This window comes from Sorex fumeus, unplaced genomic scaffold (genome assembly GCF_029834395.1).
Source record: "Sorex fumeus unplaced genomic scaffold, SorFum_2.1 ptg000024l, whole genome shotgun sequence".
Classification (NCBI taxonomy): domain Eukaryota; kingdom Metazoa; phylum Chordata; class Mammalia; order Eulipotyphla; family Soricidae; genus Sorex; species Sorex fumeus.
This window is the reverse complement of record NW_026606081.1, coordinates 57595351-57612089: the sequence shown is the minus strand read 5'-3', so window position 1 is coordinate 57612089 and position 16739 is coordinate 57595351. Positions and strand designations below refer to the sequence as shown.

Genomic DNA, 16739 nt, shown 5'->3' with positions numbered 1-16739 from the left:
GATCAAGCTCTGCGACCTCCTTTTGCTGTAATGCGGCACACGAGGGCATACAGCACTGGATTCATGTGGACAAAGGGCTACTGACCTAACAAGGCACACACTTGCTCTGTCGATGATTAACTGCCCAACCCTGTACTTCAGTCATCTCCATTCCCAGCTAGACAGGATGTCCCCTCTAGTCTTACCTAAACACAGTATAGCATAATCGATCAATGTCAAGGAGCAGCTGCGTTGTGACATGCTGACCCCAGCCCAGTTCAATCAGAGTTCCAAGCTGTCTGCAGCCATGACGGCCTTGCTTGCAAGGCAGCGTCTTAGGAACTCCCTCATGACTCCAACAGCCCCTGTAAGAAAAAAATTTTTAAAATAATGTTTCTGTTGGGGCTAGAACAATAGTATAGCAGTTAGGGCATTTGTCTTGCACGCAGCTGACCTGGGTTCCATTCCCAGTATTCCATCTGAATCCCCCCCAAGCACTGCCAAGAATAACTCCTGGGTGCAGTCAGGAGTAAGCCCCAAGCGTTGCTGGGTGTGACCCAAAAAGCCAAAATATAACTCACATAATGAATGTAATGGAATTTATATTCAAGTGCTTTGTTCCTGTACTATTTCACTGGCCCAATGCTGTCCTAAAGCTCCCGTTTCTTGTTTTTTCCGTAACTCTGACAGGTTGTTGTCATACCCTCCCTTCACAGCGATGGAAGGTGGGTTACCTGGTCCCTCAGCTGGAAGCCAGGTCACTCAGTGGATCCTAAGTCAATGACTTTGCCACACTGTGGAGCCTCTTCTTCCCAGAGGCCTGGGCAGAATTATGTGGGTGTCAGGGGCAGCTCCGGGGGTCCACCCAATCCCACACATGCAGAGAGGCATCACTTGCTGCTGATAACAAAGTTCTTGGTTTGTGGGGGTGCCAGGTGTGGGTGGTCACAAGAGGAGCAGTGTCCACAGTATGATCTTCTGGAAAGAGGTGGCCCCTGTGAGTGAAGAGAGGTTCCACTGGGCTCCCCGTTTCATGCCAAGACGTGACATCATAGATCTGGACTGTCCCATCAAAACCTAAGGACAGAAGAAGAGGGTTGACATGGAATGTGGGAGTTCTCGGCACACACTCAGTGACATCACTGCAGCCCCACAGGAGAGGCCTCCAGCACTCAAAGGGGCAGGGGCCTGGGGCTGGAGAGAGAGCACAGCGGGTAGGGCGTCTGCCTTGCACGTGGCCGGCCCGGGTTCAATTTCCAGCATCCCATATGGTCCCCTGAGCACCGTCAGGAGTAACTCCTGAGTGCAGAGCCAGGAGTAACCCCTTGCGTCGCCAGGTGTGACCCCCCCAAAAAAAATAAATAAAAAGGAAAAAAAAAGAGGCAGGGGCCTATTGCAGGGAACCAACAGGTGCACAACTGTCGGGGCCAGACTGAACAGCTTCTTATCCTCACGCGGTGTCAAGCAGCTGCAATCACTATCCCCAGGAAACGGAGGCTTCCAGGCATTTTCAAACCTCTCCCACTTGGTCCACATTTCAATCCCTCCAGTTCTGAGGCCCTGCCAGTGCGTGGGCCTGTCTCTGGCATGATGGGGAAATACACCTTAGAGAGGTTCCCTGCTGGACCCCACAACCTCGACGTGCCCACACCCACCGTCCTGTTTTCTCCCTGTCACCAAAGGACCATCCTCTACTGAGTTTGGCTCTGCTCATCTGCCTTTTTTTTTCTTTTTTTGGAGGGGTGGGGATGGTGCGGGGGAGTGCACACCTAGCAGTCTTCAGGGGCTCTGGGGCTGCTCTGGGCTCAGTGCTTGGGTTGGGGGCACGCCTGATGGTGTTCAGGAGACAGGAGACCATATGGTGCCAAGAATCAAACCACAACTTTTTGGGGGGTTGCAGAGGCACACCCAACAGAGCTCAGGGTTTACTCCTGACTCTGTGCTCAGGGCTCACTCCTAGCAGCAGGGGAGGGAGATGAACCCAGGTCAGCTGTGTGCAAAGCAAGCACCTTACCCCCTATACTATCACTCCAACCCCAAACCAAGGCCTTATGCATGCAAACTCCAGGCTGTGGAGCTACCTCTCTGCTCCTTCTCTGCTGCTCTTACTAGGTTTTATTGGGGGGGGAGGAAGGAGGGGTCACACCTAGCAACACCTAGGGGCTACTCCCAACTTTGGGCTCAAGGGCTGCTCCCAGAGGTACTAGGGACTATGCAGTCCGGGGGATCAAAGCCTGGGACTATGCAGTCCAGGGCCTCCTCTCAGGGCCTCTCCAGCTCTCTCTAATCCAGGTCTGATCGGGGAGTCCTTGTTTTCTGACCAGTCTGTCAAACTCTTCTCTTCCCTGGGTTTTTACATGTCCTCATCCAACCAAACACTGACAGGCCAGGTCAGACCAGAGTATGCTGGGGAGCAGTCATATATGGTTTGGAAAGCCGGAGGCTGAGAAGCACCCAGAAAAAAAAAAAAGAGAGAAGCACCCAGGATTCCCCATCCTCTTCTGGTTCAGCCTGGGGCTGCCTGCAGGTCCCTCAACTAGCCTCAGGACTGAACAGCATGTGTGTGGGGCAGCTCAATGGTTGGGGCAGGGACAGGCCTGCACCGGAGAACAGGGACCACCTGCTCAGTGGCTCCATGTCCACCTGAGGTAGCTGGACATGGTCTTCAGGGACTCCAGAGGGTCCTCAGACCCCGAGATCAGGAGACAAAACAACAATTCTTCCCAGCAGTACCTGAAATGGCCAAACAGTTGTCTAGGCCTGGGGCCCAGGTCACTCGCAGGAGCTCTGGATCAGGGCTGGGCGTGGGCACCGAGCACTGGACGGAGCTCACCGGGTGGCTAAGGTCTCGGGCATCCAGAAGACAGAGCTGCCCACCAGAGCCCAGGCTGGCCAGGCTGGCTCCTGGGTCCTGGCCCTTATCTCTAACTTCTGCACACCAGCTCCAGTCCCCTAGATTGGGCCTGAGGTTCTCCGATGGTGCCCACTTCTGGCGGGTGTCCACCAGCCCCAGCCGGCCCGAGGTGCAGCAGAAGGCAAAGGTGTCAGCATCCAAGGCCTGCAGGCTGCTGAGTGGTGCACCGTCACTGACACCTGAAGACACAGAGGGAGGGAAAGAGCTGGAGTCAGAGGACCGCCACAAGTCCCGTCCTCTGAGAAGGTGCGTGAACCCCGGCTCCCGACTCCCCTGACTGCAACCCCAGCCCTACCTGAGGTATATGTGGTCTTCCAGGACTCCAAGTCCACAACCCGAAGGCCACTGAGCCGTGCCCCATGGAGGATTCTAGGTGATGGCACCGAGAAGACGGCCATCCTAGCCCAGAGGCCCTTCTCTTCCTCATGCCCGGGCACAGTGCTGCCAACTCTGATGACATCTGAACAAGCGGAGGGATGTTAGTGAAGGCTGAAAAAGCAGGATGAGGCCACGCTGCCTGAGGAAACTGACTGCAGGAGAAGACAGGGAGGACTCACACCATCTTTTTCTTTCTTTTTTTTTGCTTTTTGGGTCACACCCAATGATGCTCAGGGGTTACTCCTGGTTCTGCACTCAGGAATTACTCCTGGCAGTGCTCTGGGGACCATACGGGATGCTGGGAATCAAAACCGGGTTGGCCAAGTGCAAGGCAAATGCCCTGCCCGCTGTGCTATCACTCCAGTCCCATCTTTTCTATCTTATGAATGTTCTTGCAATGGATCTCAGCAGTCAAGCTTGCACTCCCAAGGAAGGTCTGGCTTCCTATAGTTTTAAGAAGCTCAAATAAAGGAGGAGCAAAGGACATGACACAAACTATGTCATTTTCACTCTATGTGAAAAAATAACAGGTACGGAGTTCATGAATATTTCTTCCTACATGCAATCCGTGGTCTCCAGCATCTTGTACGACCTCAGCAGGTAGAGGCCGACTCTCAACTTCTTTCATCTACAATCATGAACTACACAAGTTAAAGGCCACTTGGTTGATTCTAGCAGGGAAACATGCTTGCCCGAGTTCAGTCTGACCTCAAATTTGGGTCCCTCTCAAATGTTGGGTGAGTGGACAGGGCTGGTCTCTGTGGTCCACTCTGGCAGCTGCTCTTGAGAGTAGCCAGAGTTCGGAACAAGCCATTTGTTATGCCAACCACTGAAAGGACAGAGTGTTTTTTCTTTCACACTTTGCTGTGCGCAAGGAGTGGCTGGGTAATGGGCACGATGCTGGGCGCTGACTTTCCTGAACGAGTTCACATAGGGACAAGCACCATGGGAGAAGTACTGGGCTGCAGGGCCTTGGGTCCAGCCTCTGAAACTCATTGCTGCCACCGCAGCAGCTACAGGGTTTCTCAGCAGACACAGCTGTGGGGCCTTGGAACCAGGTGCCATTGCCTCTGGGGATGCCACAAGGCTGCAAAGTCTGCCAGGCTGCCTCTTTCTCCCTAGACTCTGGGGAGCAGGAAAGATTCCCCAGAGTCTGCCGCTCTGAGCTGAGGAGGGTCTTCAGAAGTCATTTGTCTCCATGTGCAAGGAAGAAGGCGGTGAAAGGGAGTCTCCAAAAGTCCATTTCAAAGTTGCTGCAGAGGGACTGGAGTGATAGCACAGCGGGTAGGGTGTTTGCCTTGCACGCGGCCAACCTGGGCTCAATTCCCAGCATCCCATATAGTCCCCCGAGCACTGCCATGAGTCATTCCTGAGTGCAAAGTCAGGAGTAACCCCTAAGCATTGCCAGGTATGATCCAAAACTAAAAAACAAACCAAAAAAAAAAAGTTGCTGCAGAAAAATCAACCTTCAAGGTCTCCCCAGGTACAGCTACTTCTAACCACAACTGGACAAAGGGGCAGCTTCTCTGCCTCCCTCCAGAGCTGGAGGGAAAGGTCCGTACCAGGGAACCCCCAACCAAACTTGACAAACCAGCCCCAAACTCCAGAGCAACTGTGAAACCTCTATGAACCTGGCCATGGAAGGCCGTCTCCAAATGAAATCAGCCCGGAATTCCCCTGAATTCAGAAGGTCAGGGTGAGGGTGGCAAGTCAGGATGGCTGGAACTTGCCATTGTGTAGGGGCTGGCAGAAAGAGCGCCCAGAAGAGGGTGGTGCTGAGCCTGAGCACAGGGCAGCCGCCCCAGAGGGAACAGTGAACAGCTCCCAAATGGCACAAGAGAGAACCTGGGCAGGCTACTTTGAGATTCATCCCCACCGACACAGCAGGGCAAGAGAGCAGGATCCTGAGGCATCCTTTCTGCCCACATGTCTCAGGGAAGAACCGTCTGGAATCTCCTGAAGACACTCACCTGACTCTGAGCAGGACACCTGCTGCTCACAGGGCCTGCTGGGCACTAATGTGAAGATCCCCCTGTCTGACCGACCTATAAGCAGAAATGAGGCACCACCCCTCGCCCATCTAAGGCATAAGTATGGTGGCTAGTAGGGAGGGGGGGCCCCGGTGAACACCGGCTGCATCCCCAGCACAGTAGGTGAATCTGGAGTCTGGATGCTGTGCTGACCTTCAAATCTCTTCAAGTGCCTGTTTGACAAGGTCCTTCCCCAAGACGCCTCCCTCTCAGAGGATCCGTGTCACCTTCCTGCTCCCTGTTTTCCTCCCTGGACTAACACACAGTAATCTGCAGGGCCAGAGAGACAACACAGCAGGGAGAGTGCCTGCTGTGTATGCACACAATCCAGGGATCACCAGGCAACCTGAGCATTGCCAGAAGTGAGCCCTGAACACTGCTGGGTGTGGCTACCAAACCAAACCAAACTAAGAGGTGACTGGCTGCAGCTAGAGCCGCTTCATCAAGGTGTGCTCAACCAAGAGGCACCAGCTCTGTCCCTGCCCACCTCTGTCCCCAACAGGGGTGTAAAGCCCAATTCCTAAACCCATACTCCCTCTGGCTAAGTACCTTTGCCAGAGCTGAAGGGCACACTGTGTTCCAATTCCTACCCAGCTCATCGCCAACCTGAGCAGCTCAGGTGAGGACCTGGAGGGCTGCACTGCACTGATAGGCTTTCTTACAAACCCGGCCCCCAAACAAATTCACTCACCACTGTCCTCGGCAGCCTGCCACACCTGCAGAGAGCCATTGGGAAGGCCACTGGTCACCAGTAACCTATTCAGGATGGAGAGATCTCAGTGCAAACAAAGGGAACTCTCTACATCTCCTCTCCCCTCCAGTATGTTCAGCCTGGGAGATTCCTACACTTCCCATTTCAGGAAAGGCCCCCCGGAAGGAATCATCGAAACCAAGAAACCAGGCAGCCCCTGGTTGAAGTCCAGGAGGCCATGGGCTGAACAGATGAGGTCCAGGAGGCCATAGGCTGAACAGATGAGGTCCAGGAGGCCATAGGCTGAACTCTGGTCCCCTAGACGGTGGAGGATTTGGGTGTGGGCACACAGTATGACCCTCAGATATTTGGCCTGCAAAGGGACCCCTCAGCCCCAGGCACCCCATGCTCTCCGTGCAACTTTCACTCCCTGCAGCAGCCCCAGCATAACTGGAAGAATCAGGAAAGGCCACAGAGCAACCAAGCCGAGTCTTGTGTGTACCCATGCACACTCGCGTGCCTGGGTGCTGGTGGAAAAGAGGCAGGCAAGGCCTAAAAGGGACAGCTGGCCCCCAGAGCTGACCATACCTGGTGTCCGGCACACGCTTCAGATCAAAGACAGGACTGTCTGCGAAACCTCCGTGAAGCACCCTGAAATCTCGCTCTGGGCAGAGGCCCTACAAGACAAAGGGTGACCAGTCAGAGGCAGCATTTTGGGTGAGTATTAGGGATGGCACAGGAGGTCGGCCTCACTGGCAACACACCCCAATCGACAGTAACATGCTTCCCTGAACAGGCTTCATGGGCTAACTCATACAGCTTCCTCCTCCTATAGCCCAAATCCTTCTCCAAACTCTTCCACCAAGTTCCAGTGTTCCATGGCTGGCCTGTCAGAGTCGCAGAGTTCCCAGCACAATCCAAAGCAAGCAGGAGCCCTCACCCATGAGTGAATCCACAGAAAACCAGGTATGCAGGACTGGTGACTGAAAACTCTGGGTTCAACGGAACCAGAATTGGGTGACCTCCCCCCATCTCCACCTGTTTCTGGCAACTTGGCAGTCATGCCCACAAGCCACCTCTGGCTGGCGCCACATAATCTCATCAGTGGCCACGATCCAGAGACTCATTATAAAGCTCCTGGAAGAGAGCATAAAATGACTCGCCATAGCTATGTCACCAAACCCCGCACCAGGTTGTTTCATTTGAGGCACCCCAGAGTGGGGCAGGTGAGTTCCCCTCCCCACCCCAAGGACCCAGCCCCAGAAGCAGAAAATGTCCAGAACTGTGCAGTTGCAAATGCAGCCGCACAACATCTCATACCACTAATATTCCAAGAATAGTACGACACATTTAATGGGGTTTAAAGTAAAAGACAACCAATTAGAGGGAAATATATATATATATGCATATATATATATTTCCCTCTAATTGGTTGTCTTTTACTTTATGTATGCATACACATATATGCATACATATATATATGCATACATACATACATATATATATGCACATAAGACTCAATCTTTAACATCATGTTAGTAATGTTAGGAATCTCTTATAGAAGGGCTTAATGGCCCCTGGGTGAAATATATCAATCTTCAAGTACTTTCCTCTAAGAAAAATTTTTGAGATCATTTTCAGCAGTTTCTCATAACAAACAATACAAAATAAATTATTTCAGTTCACTTTGGGGCAGCAATTGGGGTTCAGGCTGGAAACTCCCAAAATATGTTGGTGGTGGGACTGGTATTCAAATAATGAATGTAATCAAATATTGTGAACTACTTTACTAAAATAATTTTTTTTAAAAGGAGGGAAAATAAAAACCAAAACAAAGCAAGCAGGACCATTATCAGACATGCAGCCCGTCGCCTCCCCTCCTACCTCTTGCCCCCTAAACCAGGTGGTCACCAACAAAATACAACACACCCAGGGCTGGGCTTAGTCCTTTCTCTATTCCAGCAAGTTGGGCTCTTACACCCTTTGCTTTCATTCTCCCTCTGCTAAAGTGACAGAACCAAGGCCAAGGGAGCTTAAGCGATGTCTTCAGAGTGACAATCTGAAGCCAGTCTATGAAAGCGACCTTGCTTTTAGCCACTCCATTTGAGCACCAGAAGCAGGAAAAGGAGTGGCCAGGGGAGAAAAGAGAACAAGACAGGGGTCAGAGATAGTCTAGGAAGACACTTGCCTGGCAAGTGATCAAGGTGGGTTCAATTTCTGGCACCCCACAGGGTCCCCAGCACTGCCAGGAGTGACCCAGGAGCAAAAAGCCAGGAGTAAGCCCTGAGCACTGCCAGGTGCCTCAAAAACAAGGACAACAACAACAACAAAAAAAAAAAAAAAGGAAAAGAGGACAAGTCAGAGAGAGAGGATGAACAGGCCTCCTAGACAAGTTCCTCGCTGTGGATCAGTCGAAGGTGGTAGGTGAGGCCCCTTAAGGCAACGTGATCCAATAAGTCTGAGTCATTCAACCCCTAGCAACATTCGGCAGCAGCTGCCAATCCTGCTCCTTCCTTCCCACATGGCCTCCTCTCTCCCCTAATGAAACACTGACCTTCAATAATTCCCCCTGAGGACCTTGTGGGCTGAGTCATCCCTTGAGTGTGTTCCCTGAGGTCTGAATTTCAGTCCTTAGTCATCCTTTCCTCTTATAGCTTATAACTCCACACTTACGGCAGAGCGATAGTACAGCAGGGTGGGTGCTTGCCTTGCACGTGGCTGACCAGTGTTCAACCCCATATTGTTCCCTGAGCACCAGGACGGATCCCTGAGTACGGAGCCAGGAGTAAGCCCTGAGCATAGGCACTGTGGCGCCAAAACCAAACAAATAAACACTCCACACTCAGTGTGGGTGAGGGTACACCATCCTGACACCTCTGGATATCTGGTATTCATAAAATTTGATCTGTTCCTTGAGGCAGCCTCTATAAGTCACAGGGCACTTTTTTTTTTCTTTTTGGGTCATACCCAGCAATGTTCAGGGGTTACTCCAAGCTCTGCACTCAGGAATCACTCCTGTGGCCCTCGGGGGGACCATATGGGATGCTGGGAATCAAACCCGGGTTGGCTGCGTGCAAGGCAAGCGCCCTACTTGCCGTGCTATTGCTCCAGCCCCGCACAGGGCACTTTTACAAGCACTTCTCTCCCACCGCGTGTTTGCCTCTCCCTATGAGGCCAGGCCTAGGCTTGTCTCTCTTCTTCACGTTCAGGACGGAGTCTGTCAGAACGCAGCAGCATCCCATGTTTGACACGCGAGTGAAAAGAGACACAGAGACTCAGCACTTAAGATTTCAAGTTACCTGGTTTTCTTTGGCAGAAAGTCTGAGTGGTAACAGCAGGTGAAGAATCTCGTTTTTTTTCTGCTGTTCGTAGCCAGCCACAAAGACGCCTAGGGAAAAAAAAAAAAAAGCAGACGCATCAGCTGCAAGAAAGTGCTAGAAAGGTTCAGAACATGACTGGGCTGAGAATGCCGAACCCTGCAGAGCAAAGCGCAAATTTCTCCTGGTGCCAGGACTGCACCCTACTGGAATATTTAGCAGTAACGGTATGCGACTGCCATCGGCGACCCGGAGACTATCAGATTCCCTTGGCAGGGACAAGGCAGGGGTGGGGGGTCCCTCTGGGCTGCACCCGTTAAGTCTCAGCCCGAGAATGCATCACCTTTGTCGCCGTTCCACTCGAGGACGCGGGTGGCTCCAGCGAGGTCGAAGGCGTGGAAGTCCTGGTACCTGCGGGGGCGCGAGGTCACACGGGGCCACGCGCTTCAGAGCCGCGTGGTTCTGGGCTGGGGACCCGGAAATCGAATTTCTCTACTCCACCCTCCTGCTCCTCCGCCAGTGGGGTGGACCGGCAGGGTGCTGGGCGCCCACTGGTGCTCCCTGTGTGATGGGGGGGGGGGGCAGGAGCGGGGCAACTCGCTTCCCCGGCGCTCGCCTCTCGCTGTCAAACGAAACTCGCGGGCACCCGCCCTCCCGGCACAGGCGGAGCGGCCTGGGGTGGTCGCGGGCGTTCACGGGTGGAGCCGGCCCGGCCGCGGCCCAAGCCCCAGGCCCACGCACTTACAAGCGCAAGGATTCCACCAGCCAGTCCTCCGCGGGCTCCATGGCAACGGCCACTTCCGGCGGCTGGCTTCCGCCTCCGGCCTCCCGCCCAGGCGCGGACTCTCGCGAGGCGAGTGCGCGGGCCTGGGGGCGTGGCCGAGCGCCTGCTCCTGCGCCTGCGCTCTGCCCGCGCGCCGCGCCCTCTCGGGCCCGGCCCCGGCTTCTCCCGGAAGTGTGACGTCAGACCAGGGATTCCCAGGATAGCAGCTCCCGGCGGGGCCGGGGGACCCCACTCCCGCCCACCTGACGAGTCGGCAGATCGCAGAGCCAGATCAAATGCAGCACGCCGTGAAATCCGATTTTCAGAGAAAGGGGCGTTTATTTTTTATGTATGTCCTGCCACTTTTAGGACATAGTATAGAAAGTTTATCCAGAATTCTCATTTAACTGGATATTCTGAATCTGGTGGTGGTGGGGAGGGGCGTGACATCCACGCCCGCTGTACTCAGAGATCACTCCTGGAGGGATCCGGGGACCCTCTCTGGTGCCAGGGATCAAAATGGGTTGGCTGCCTGCAAGGCAAGCACCTTGCCCACTGTCCAGCCATGATATTCTGTATTTTATATTTACTCATTTTGGGAACCCTACACAGGCCAGGAAGGGTAAGCAATCCGGATGCCAACTCCACCGCCTCGCCTTTCTGCACAGACCTGGAAGCTTGGGGAGATAAGGAATCCAGGTAAGACGCTCCTCTGGGAGCGTCTCCACAGGTAGGTGGCATAAGCGTGTCTGGTCCGCAACCTGGTACAGTGCAGGAGTGGAGAAGGGGCTTGCTGAATGAATCAGAGTCCAGATCAGTGCTAGGCTGGTGTCGTAGAAAGTTCTGGGCCTCTGCAGCCAGCCTACCTCCACTAAACAACCCACCCTCCTCCTCTCCCCCTTTCCCTCCCATCCCTCAAACACGGCTGAAAGGAGAGGACCAGGCATTCTATGTAAAGGAAGGGGGTTTTATTCACAACTTCAACAGAGGAGCAAGAAATACATAGGAACATGATTTGTGTCTGCGTTGGCCGTATTCCCCGTGACCCACACAGAAATCTCAGTAATGATGTAACAAATTTGAGCCCAGGATTTACATCCAGGAGGGGCTACTACTTAGGGTCCCATTCAGCACCTTTCCTGGGTGGGCACAATCTAAGCCACAGCGTCGTCATATCTTCCTCCCTAGTGGCAACACTTCTGCAGCGTTGGCCCCAGCAGCCTCCTGTACTGAAGCGGAATAAAGAGAAATTGACCAGTGCACAGGGGTCTCCTGGTGGCCCTAAGTGGCAGGCATGATGGAGTCAGACTCTCAGCTGAAGCTGCCACCTCCCTCCACCCCAGCACTTGCTCCCCACAGGCGTCCTGAAGGCGGCAAGGGAAGCCCCACCCCACGTTGTGGTCCGGATCTTGAAGGAGTTGTGAAGGTCCAGCTGAAGTGTGGTACCCAGCCAATGTCAATATCTCCCCTCCCTCCCATCCCGAGCCCCCATCCCATGCCTCTGTGGCCTGAGAGGATCTAAGTGGTCTGCCAGGTTCAGCCTTAGAGACCAGCAGCCCCAGAGGTGATAGCCCCTTCCTGTCATCTGGGGTCCTGACAGATGTGCAGCAGGCAGTTAGAGTCAGGAGGGGAGCGGGGGACCTTCTCTTGGGGGCACCTCCCTTCTCTCACAGTGTGCACAGAGGGATGTGGAAGTGAGTCAGCAACAAGTGCTGTGGGGCGTGGAAGTGGCAACAGCCCCATCACTCTACTTTCCCATGCCTCCGTTGCAGAGATGGTATGGGTGGAGGTTAAATGACATTCACGGTGTAGGGGTGGCCATGGCCAGTGGTCCTCAGGGGTGCTCAGGGGACCATGCTGTGCCAGGAATCAAATCAAGGGTTCCCACAGGCAGAGCTGGTCATTTTCCCCGCCTGGTTGAGTGCCGTTTGTGAGGTGGCATAGCTGCCGAGCTAATCTGGATGCTCAGATCCCAGGCCAGCCGCACACAGCAAGGAAAGCCGTGTGGCATGGGGCAGTGCTGAAGCAGGGGCTCGGGGGCTGCCCTTCAGCAGGCTAAAAGATTCTGGAGATGAAGCCTGGCACTGCTGGGCTTGGGCTCCTTCCCTGTCCCGTGAATTGAGACGCAGGGGGAAGAGGAGGTGCTGGAGTGGAGAGAGCCCCGCTCAATTTCTGAGTGCACACAGGATGCCCCAGAGGTGTCCAGCCTGAAAGCTGGTGGCAGCAGACCACAGGTCAGGGTCAGCACAGCCCGCTGCCCTGGCCGTTCTCTTGGCTCCCTGGGCTGGGCTTCAGGCTGGGGCCTACGGGAGGGCCTCTGTTTCTCCCCGTTTTCCTTTTGGCACTGCTGGAATTAAACCCATGCGCAAGGATACGCAAGGCTAGCATCCTGTTACCGAGCCACATCCCCAGCCTCTGAGTGTGGCTCCCTGGCTTTCTGGGACCCACACTCATCCTTGGGTCTTGGGGTACCCGACTCACCTGGGGGCTTGGCGCTGGGTTGCCGTGGCCCAGGCCCAAGGCTCTCTTGAGAAAGAGGATCCTGAGCAGGTCAGGACTCAGTTGCAGCTGCCTGTCCCTTGGGGAGATCTGGGGGGTTGATTCCAGTGGGGATGGGTTGGGGGGCTCCAGACTCTTCTTGCCCATGAAGTGACCTGCAAAGGAGGTGTCGCCGGAGGACCCTATTCCATCTCCCTCCAATGGGTGCTGCCCAGCCGGGTGGGTGGTGCCGAGTCTCCCAGATTGGTGGGCTCTCCTGGCAGGCAGGGGCGGTGGGGAGGGCTGCAGGCAGGCGGGTATGAGGGTTGGGGTGGTCAGGGCTGGGATAACCGTCCCAGGAGAGCCAGGAAAGGAGGACCTGGGAGGCGGCAAGCGGGGAAGATGGCAAAGGGCATGGGTCTTGCTTCCAGGGAGAACCAGCCCCGCTCAGCTGTGGGCTCAGAGACCTAACGTCAGGAACTCAAGTACCCCATGCAGTCAACCAGTGAGCCCGGGGGTCCACTGCGGGGTCTGTGGACACAAAGCGGCTGGAGAAGGAAGCGGACTAGGGGCAGGCAGCAGGCGCAGCTGCACTTACCGGTGGCCCAGAGGTTGCCCCGCGGGTGCACACGGATCTTGCTGGCTGCTCGGCCACTGGGCTCCGGGGGATCCCAGCTGAGCGGGGCGGCGCTGGCCACCAGCAGCGTGAGCAGCAGGAAGAGCAGGCGAGGACGCCCCGCCCGGCGGCTCATGGCTGGGCGGCAGATCCAGGATCAGCCCGAAGTGCCGCCGCTCCCGGAGGCGCCTCCTTTAAAGGGGGACCGGGGGGCGGAGCCTGCGCCGCGGAACCGCCCCCCAGCGCTCGCCGACCCACACCCTGCACGTGGGCCCGCACCCTCACTGTCTTGCGGGGTCCCTCCCGCTTCCACGGTCTGTGAGTCACCTTCCCTCTCCGCGTCCCCCTGTGCGGTAAAGTGGGGCTCCAGACGCCTCACAGCCCCAGCCTCAGCCTTTGGGACCCTGCCCCGGTATTTCTCCAGGTAACCTGGAAACCACAGCGAGTGCGCAGGCGGGGTGCAGGTGGTGCCACACGGAACCCCCAACCTCACCAGCTGCCCAAGGGCGCCCTCCCCCCCAAGACCTCCCTTCTGCACTGAAACGGAATAGCCGCAACCCCAGGTAAAGAGGCTTCCCTCTCCGCCCTCGAGGAGCCACCGCCCAAGCAGCGGCAAAAAGCTGGGGACGGGGCTGAACCCGCGAGAGTGACAGAGGCGCCCGTCCCTGCACTGCGGCCCACTTGGACCCACGCCCCAGTCCCGTTCTGGGGGCGCTCCTCTGCACCAGCCCTAAGGGGGCAAACAGAGAAGCAGGCAAAGCCATGCCCTGTGCCCAGGGTAGCGGCACCCTCCCTTCCTGGTCCTGCCCCACCTCCCTGCCCGCACTCACACCTCCTGCTCTGCTGTCTGCTGAGCCACCAGGGACAGATATAGCTCCTAGCACCTTCCCGCTGCAGTCATTCCCCCGGCGACCGGGCCCCACTGCGGAGTGCCCTGGCAAGCAGGGACAGAGGAACTGGAACCGGGTTCTGCCTTATTCCACCCCCGGCAGGTCTCTCTCACTTCAGTTCCAAACAGGAAGGGGCAGGTGAGCCTCATGCCTAGATGGCACTAGACTTGTGGGGTATTCACACCACTCTCTTGGGCCCTCAAAGTCTCAGGGGCAACGCTGCTTTCCTGAAAGCACGCCCACTCATGCCTGAGTAGCAAGTTCAGGGGTGAGGCCAAGCAATGGTACCCACCCAAGTCCCACCTCTGCTGCACTGGGTGGGTTGGAGCTGGGGCTCAATTCGGAAAGCTTATTTGCTTTTTTTTCTTTTTTTTGCTTTTTGGGTCACACAGGGGTTACACCTGGCTCATGCACTCAGGAATCACTCCTGGCGGTGCTCAGGGGACCATATGGGATGCTGGGAATCGAACCCGGGTCGGCCGCATGCCAGGCAAACGCCCTACCCGCTGTGCTATCGCTCCAGCCCCTAATTTCCTTTTAAAATTTGTTTTGGGGCCATACCCAGCAACATTCAGGACTTGCTCCTAGCTCTGCACTCAGGAATCACTCCTGGCATGCCTCAGGGGACCATAAGGGACGCTGGGGAGCGAACCCGGGTCAGCTAAGTGCAATGCAGGTGCCCTGCCCATCGTGCTCTTGGCCCTGGAAAGTGATTTATTTCAGCCAATGCTGCCAGCTTTGTTTCCAGCGCCAGTCACACGTTCCTGAGGCGGCGGCAGCCCCAGGGCCAACTCTGAGGCAGCATACCAGGATAGGGAGGCCCTGGGCGCCGTATGGGGTGGCTTCCCAGTGAGGCCTCCCAGCCAACGCCAGGCTCTGGGTTACTATACCAAGGATCTTCACCACCAACCATGTGTTCCCCCAAGCCACTCGATGCCATGGAAAGTCGCAAGCCTTCCCAAGAGAGGCTGGCAGCGACATGAGACGGTGGAGCTTAAGAGCTTAGTCTGACCCCTCCTGGGATTTTACAGCAAAGGCACTTACAAAAACGGTGGCGAGTCGGGGCTGGAGTAATAACACAGCGGGTAGGGCATTTACATTGCACATGGCCGACCCAGGTTCAATTCCCAGCATCCCATATGGTTCCCTGAGCACCGCCAGGAGTAATTCCTGAGTGCATGAGCCAGGACTAACCCCTGTGCATTGCCGGGTGTGAATCAAAAAGCAAAAAAAAACAAAAACAAAAACAAAACACGGAGGAGAGTCACACACAGAACAAGCTGCTGAAGAGGGACAAGGTGAAAGATCTATGAAAGTCTGTTTTAACCAACACAATAAATGTTTCAACTGTACCATGCCTATACTTTTATTGGGGGTTGAGAGGACAGGCCACACCTCGCGGTGCTCAGGAATGACCCCTAGTGGTGCTGGGGACAGACTCAAGGCCATGCACTATGCTTTGGAATCAATGATTGTTTAAAATAAAGGACACAGGGGCCAGCGAGATGGCTTAGTGGGCTGAGTGCATGCTGTACATATGGGAGGACTGAGTTTAATCCACAGTACAACATAGTTCTCCAAGCACTGTGCCGAGAGTCCCCCAGCACTGTTGGGTAAAGTTCCAAGTATGAAAAAATACAAAAATTAGGAACACATATTGTTTTTCCTATAACTTCATTAAACCGGAACCCTAAACAAATAGCACCTTTCATAAAATAGTCTCTTTCATTTCTTTTGTTTTTTAAAGAGCACTTACATGCATACAACAAAATCACCAACCCAATTTTGTCATAGGGAAGACTAGTACCAGTGCCCATGTTATAGTTTGACTCGGGTACAAAGTCAGCCAGCTGCAGAGAAATGAAACAAATGGAGAAAACTAGTGTGTGGACTTGGAAAACTCAAGTGGTTTGGGTATGTCTTTGGGTATGTCGGCAAATCACATGTCTCATATGCATGGGGGGTCCGTCCCAGCACCAAAAGGAAAAACGTTTCGAACCAAAGACATAGCAGAAAGCAGAAACATAAAGGAGACATCAGTGAGGGCCGGAGTGATCGTACAGTCGGGAGAGCGCTTGCCTTGCTTGTGCCAACCCAGATTTGATCCCCAACATTCTATGTGGTCCCCCAAGTGCTGCCAGGGGTGAGCCAGGAAAAAGCCCTAGGCACAGCCACAAAACGGTCCTAAAATGAGAGCGCTTGAAAGTGTGAAAGCATGGGGGGAGGACGGAAGGGGAAGGAGGGAGGAGAGAAAGGAGAAGAGGTGGGGAAGGAGGGAAAGAAGAGGGTGGGAGGAAACTGGGGAGGGAGGAGGGGAGAGAGCTAGAAGGCATGAGCCCTGAAATGATGACAAAGCTGCTCAGAATCTGTGTAAAATCATGTACATGCACACACACACACTGCCCCTCCCCCCTCCTTGCCCTGCCACCCAGGCCCCTGACCAACCTGCAAAAGGCACATACTGCGGGCAGCTTTGGGGTCCTGTGAGTTTAAGGGTTGGAGGGGACTGGACAGCCTGGGGAGCAGGGTACTTGATGCAAAAGCCCAACACAGGGGTTTGCTAGACAACAGCATTAATCTTTAACAAGAAAATATTTCAGACTGAGATGGCCAGGGTATAAAATGTTTATTTACTGGTTTGGCGGCTACGCCCAGCTGTGCTCAGGGCTTACTCCTGGCCCTG

At 54.9% G+C, this 16739-nt stretch overlaps 2 protein-coding genes across 3 annotated transcripts; both read right to left on the bottom strand.

The window, feature by feature from the left end:
- Positions 1-647: 647 nt before the first annotated feature.
- Positions 648-10126, bottom strand: WDR73 (WD repeat domain 73). The gene is made up of 8 exons (XM_056114106.1): positions 10055-10126; positions 9653-9720; positions 9292-9380; positions 6581-6669; positions 5993-6057; positions 3189-3353; positions 2713-3072; positions 648-1056 (listed from the first exon to the last, which is right to left on the bottom strand). Exons 1-8 carry the CDS (start codon positions 10093-10095, stop codon positions 821-823), a joined length of 1113 nt encoding a protein of 370 aa, XP_055970081.1. The 5' UTR covers positions 10096-10126; the 3' UTR covers positions 648-820.
- Positions 10127-10999: 873 nt separating this feature from the next.
- Positions 11000-13312, bottom strand: NMB (neuromedin B). 2 transcript variants are annotated; one of them, XM_056114292.1, is made up of 3 exons: positions 13149-13312; positions 12554-12726; positions 11000-11301 (listed from the first exon to the last, which is right to left on the bottom strand). In XM_056114292.1, the coding sequence occupies exons 1-3, from the start codon at positions 13300-13302 to the stop codon at positions 11257-11259; spliced, it is 372 nt and encodes a 123-aa protein (XP_055970267.1). In that variant the 5' UTR covers positions 13303-13312; the 3' UTR covers positions 11000-11256. The 2 variants fall into 2 exon arrangements, with proteins under 2 accessions (XP_055970267.1, XP_055970266.1); XM_056114291.1 differs by having other exon boundaries at positions 11001-11296.
- Between the last annotated feature and the right edge of the window lie 3427 nt (positions 13313-16739).

Coding starts and splice junctions, on each gene's coding strand:
- NMB (XM_056114291.1), bottom strand. CDS start 13,302: ATGAGCCGCCGGGCGGGGCGTCCTCGCCTGCTCTTCCTGCTGCTCACG. Junction 12,727..13,148: donor GGGCAACCTCTGGGCCACCG/GTAAGTGCAGCT, acceptor CCTCCTTTGCAG/GTCACTTCATGGGCAAGAAG. Junction 11,297..12,553: donor ACCCAGCGCCAAGCCCCCAG/GTGAGTCGGGTA, acceptor GCTTCAGTACAG/GAGGCTGCTGGGGCCAACGC.
- WDR73 (XM_056114106.1), bottom strand. CDS start 10,095: ATGGAGCCCGCGGAGGACTGGCTGGTGGAATCCTTGCGCTT. Junction 6,670..9,291: donor TTTCTGCCAAAGAAAACCAG/GTAACTTGAAAT, acceptor TTTGTCTTGTAG/GGCCTCTGCCCAGAGCGAGA. Junction 1,057..2,712: donor CAACTGTTTGGCCATTTCAG/GTACTGCTGGGA, acceptor TTCTGTCCTTAG/GTTTTGATGGGACAGTCCAG.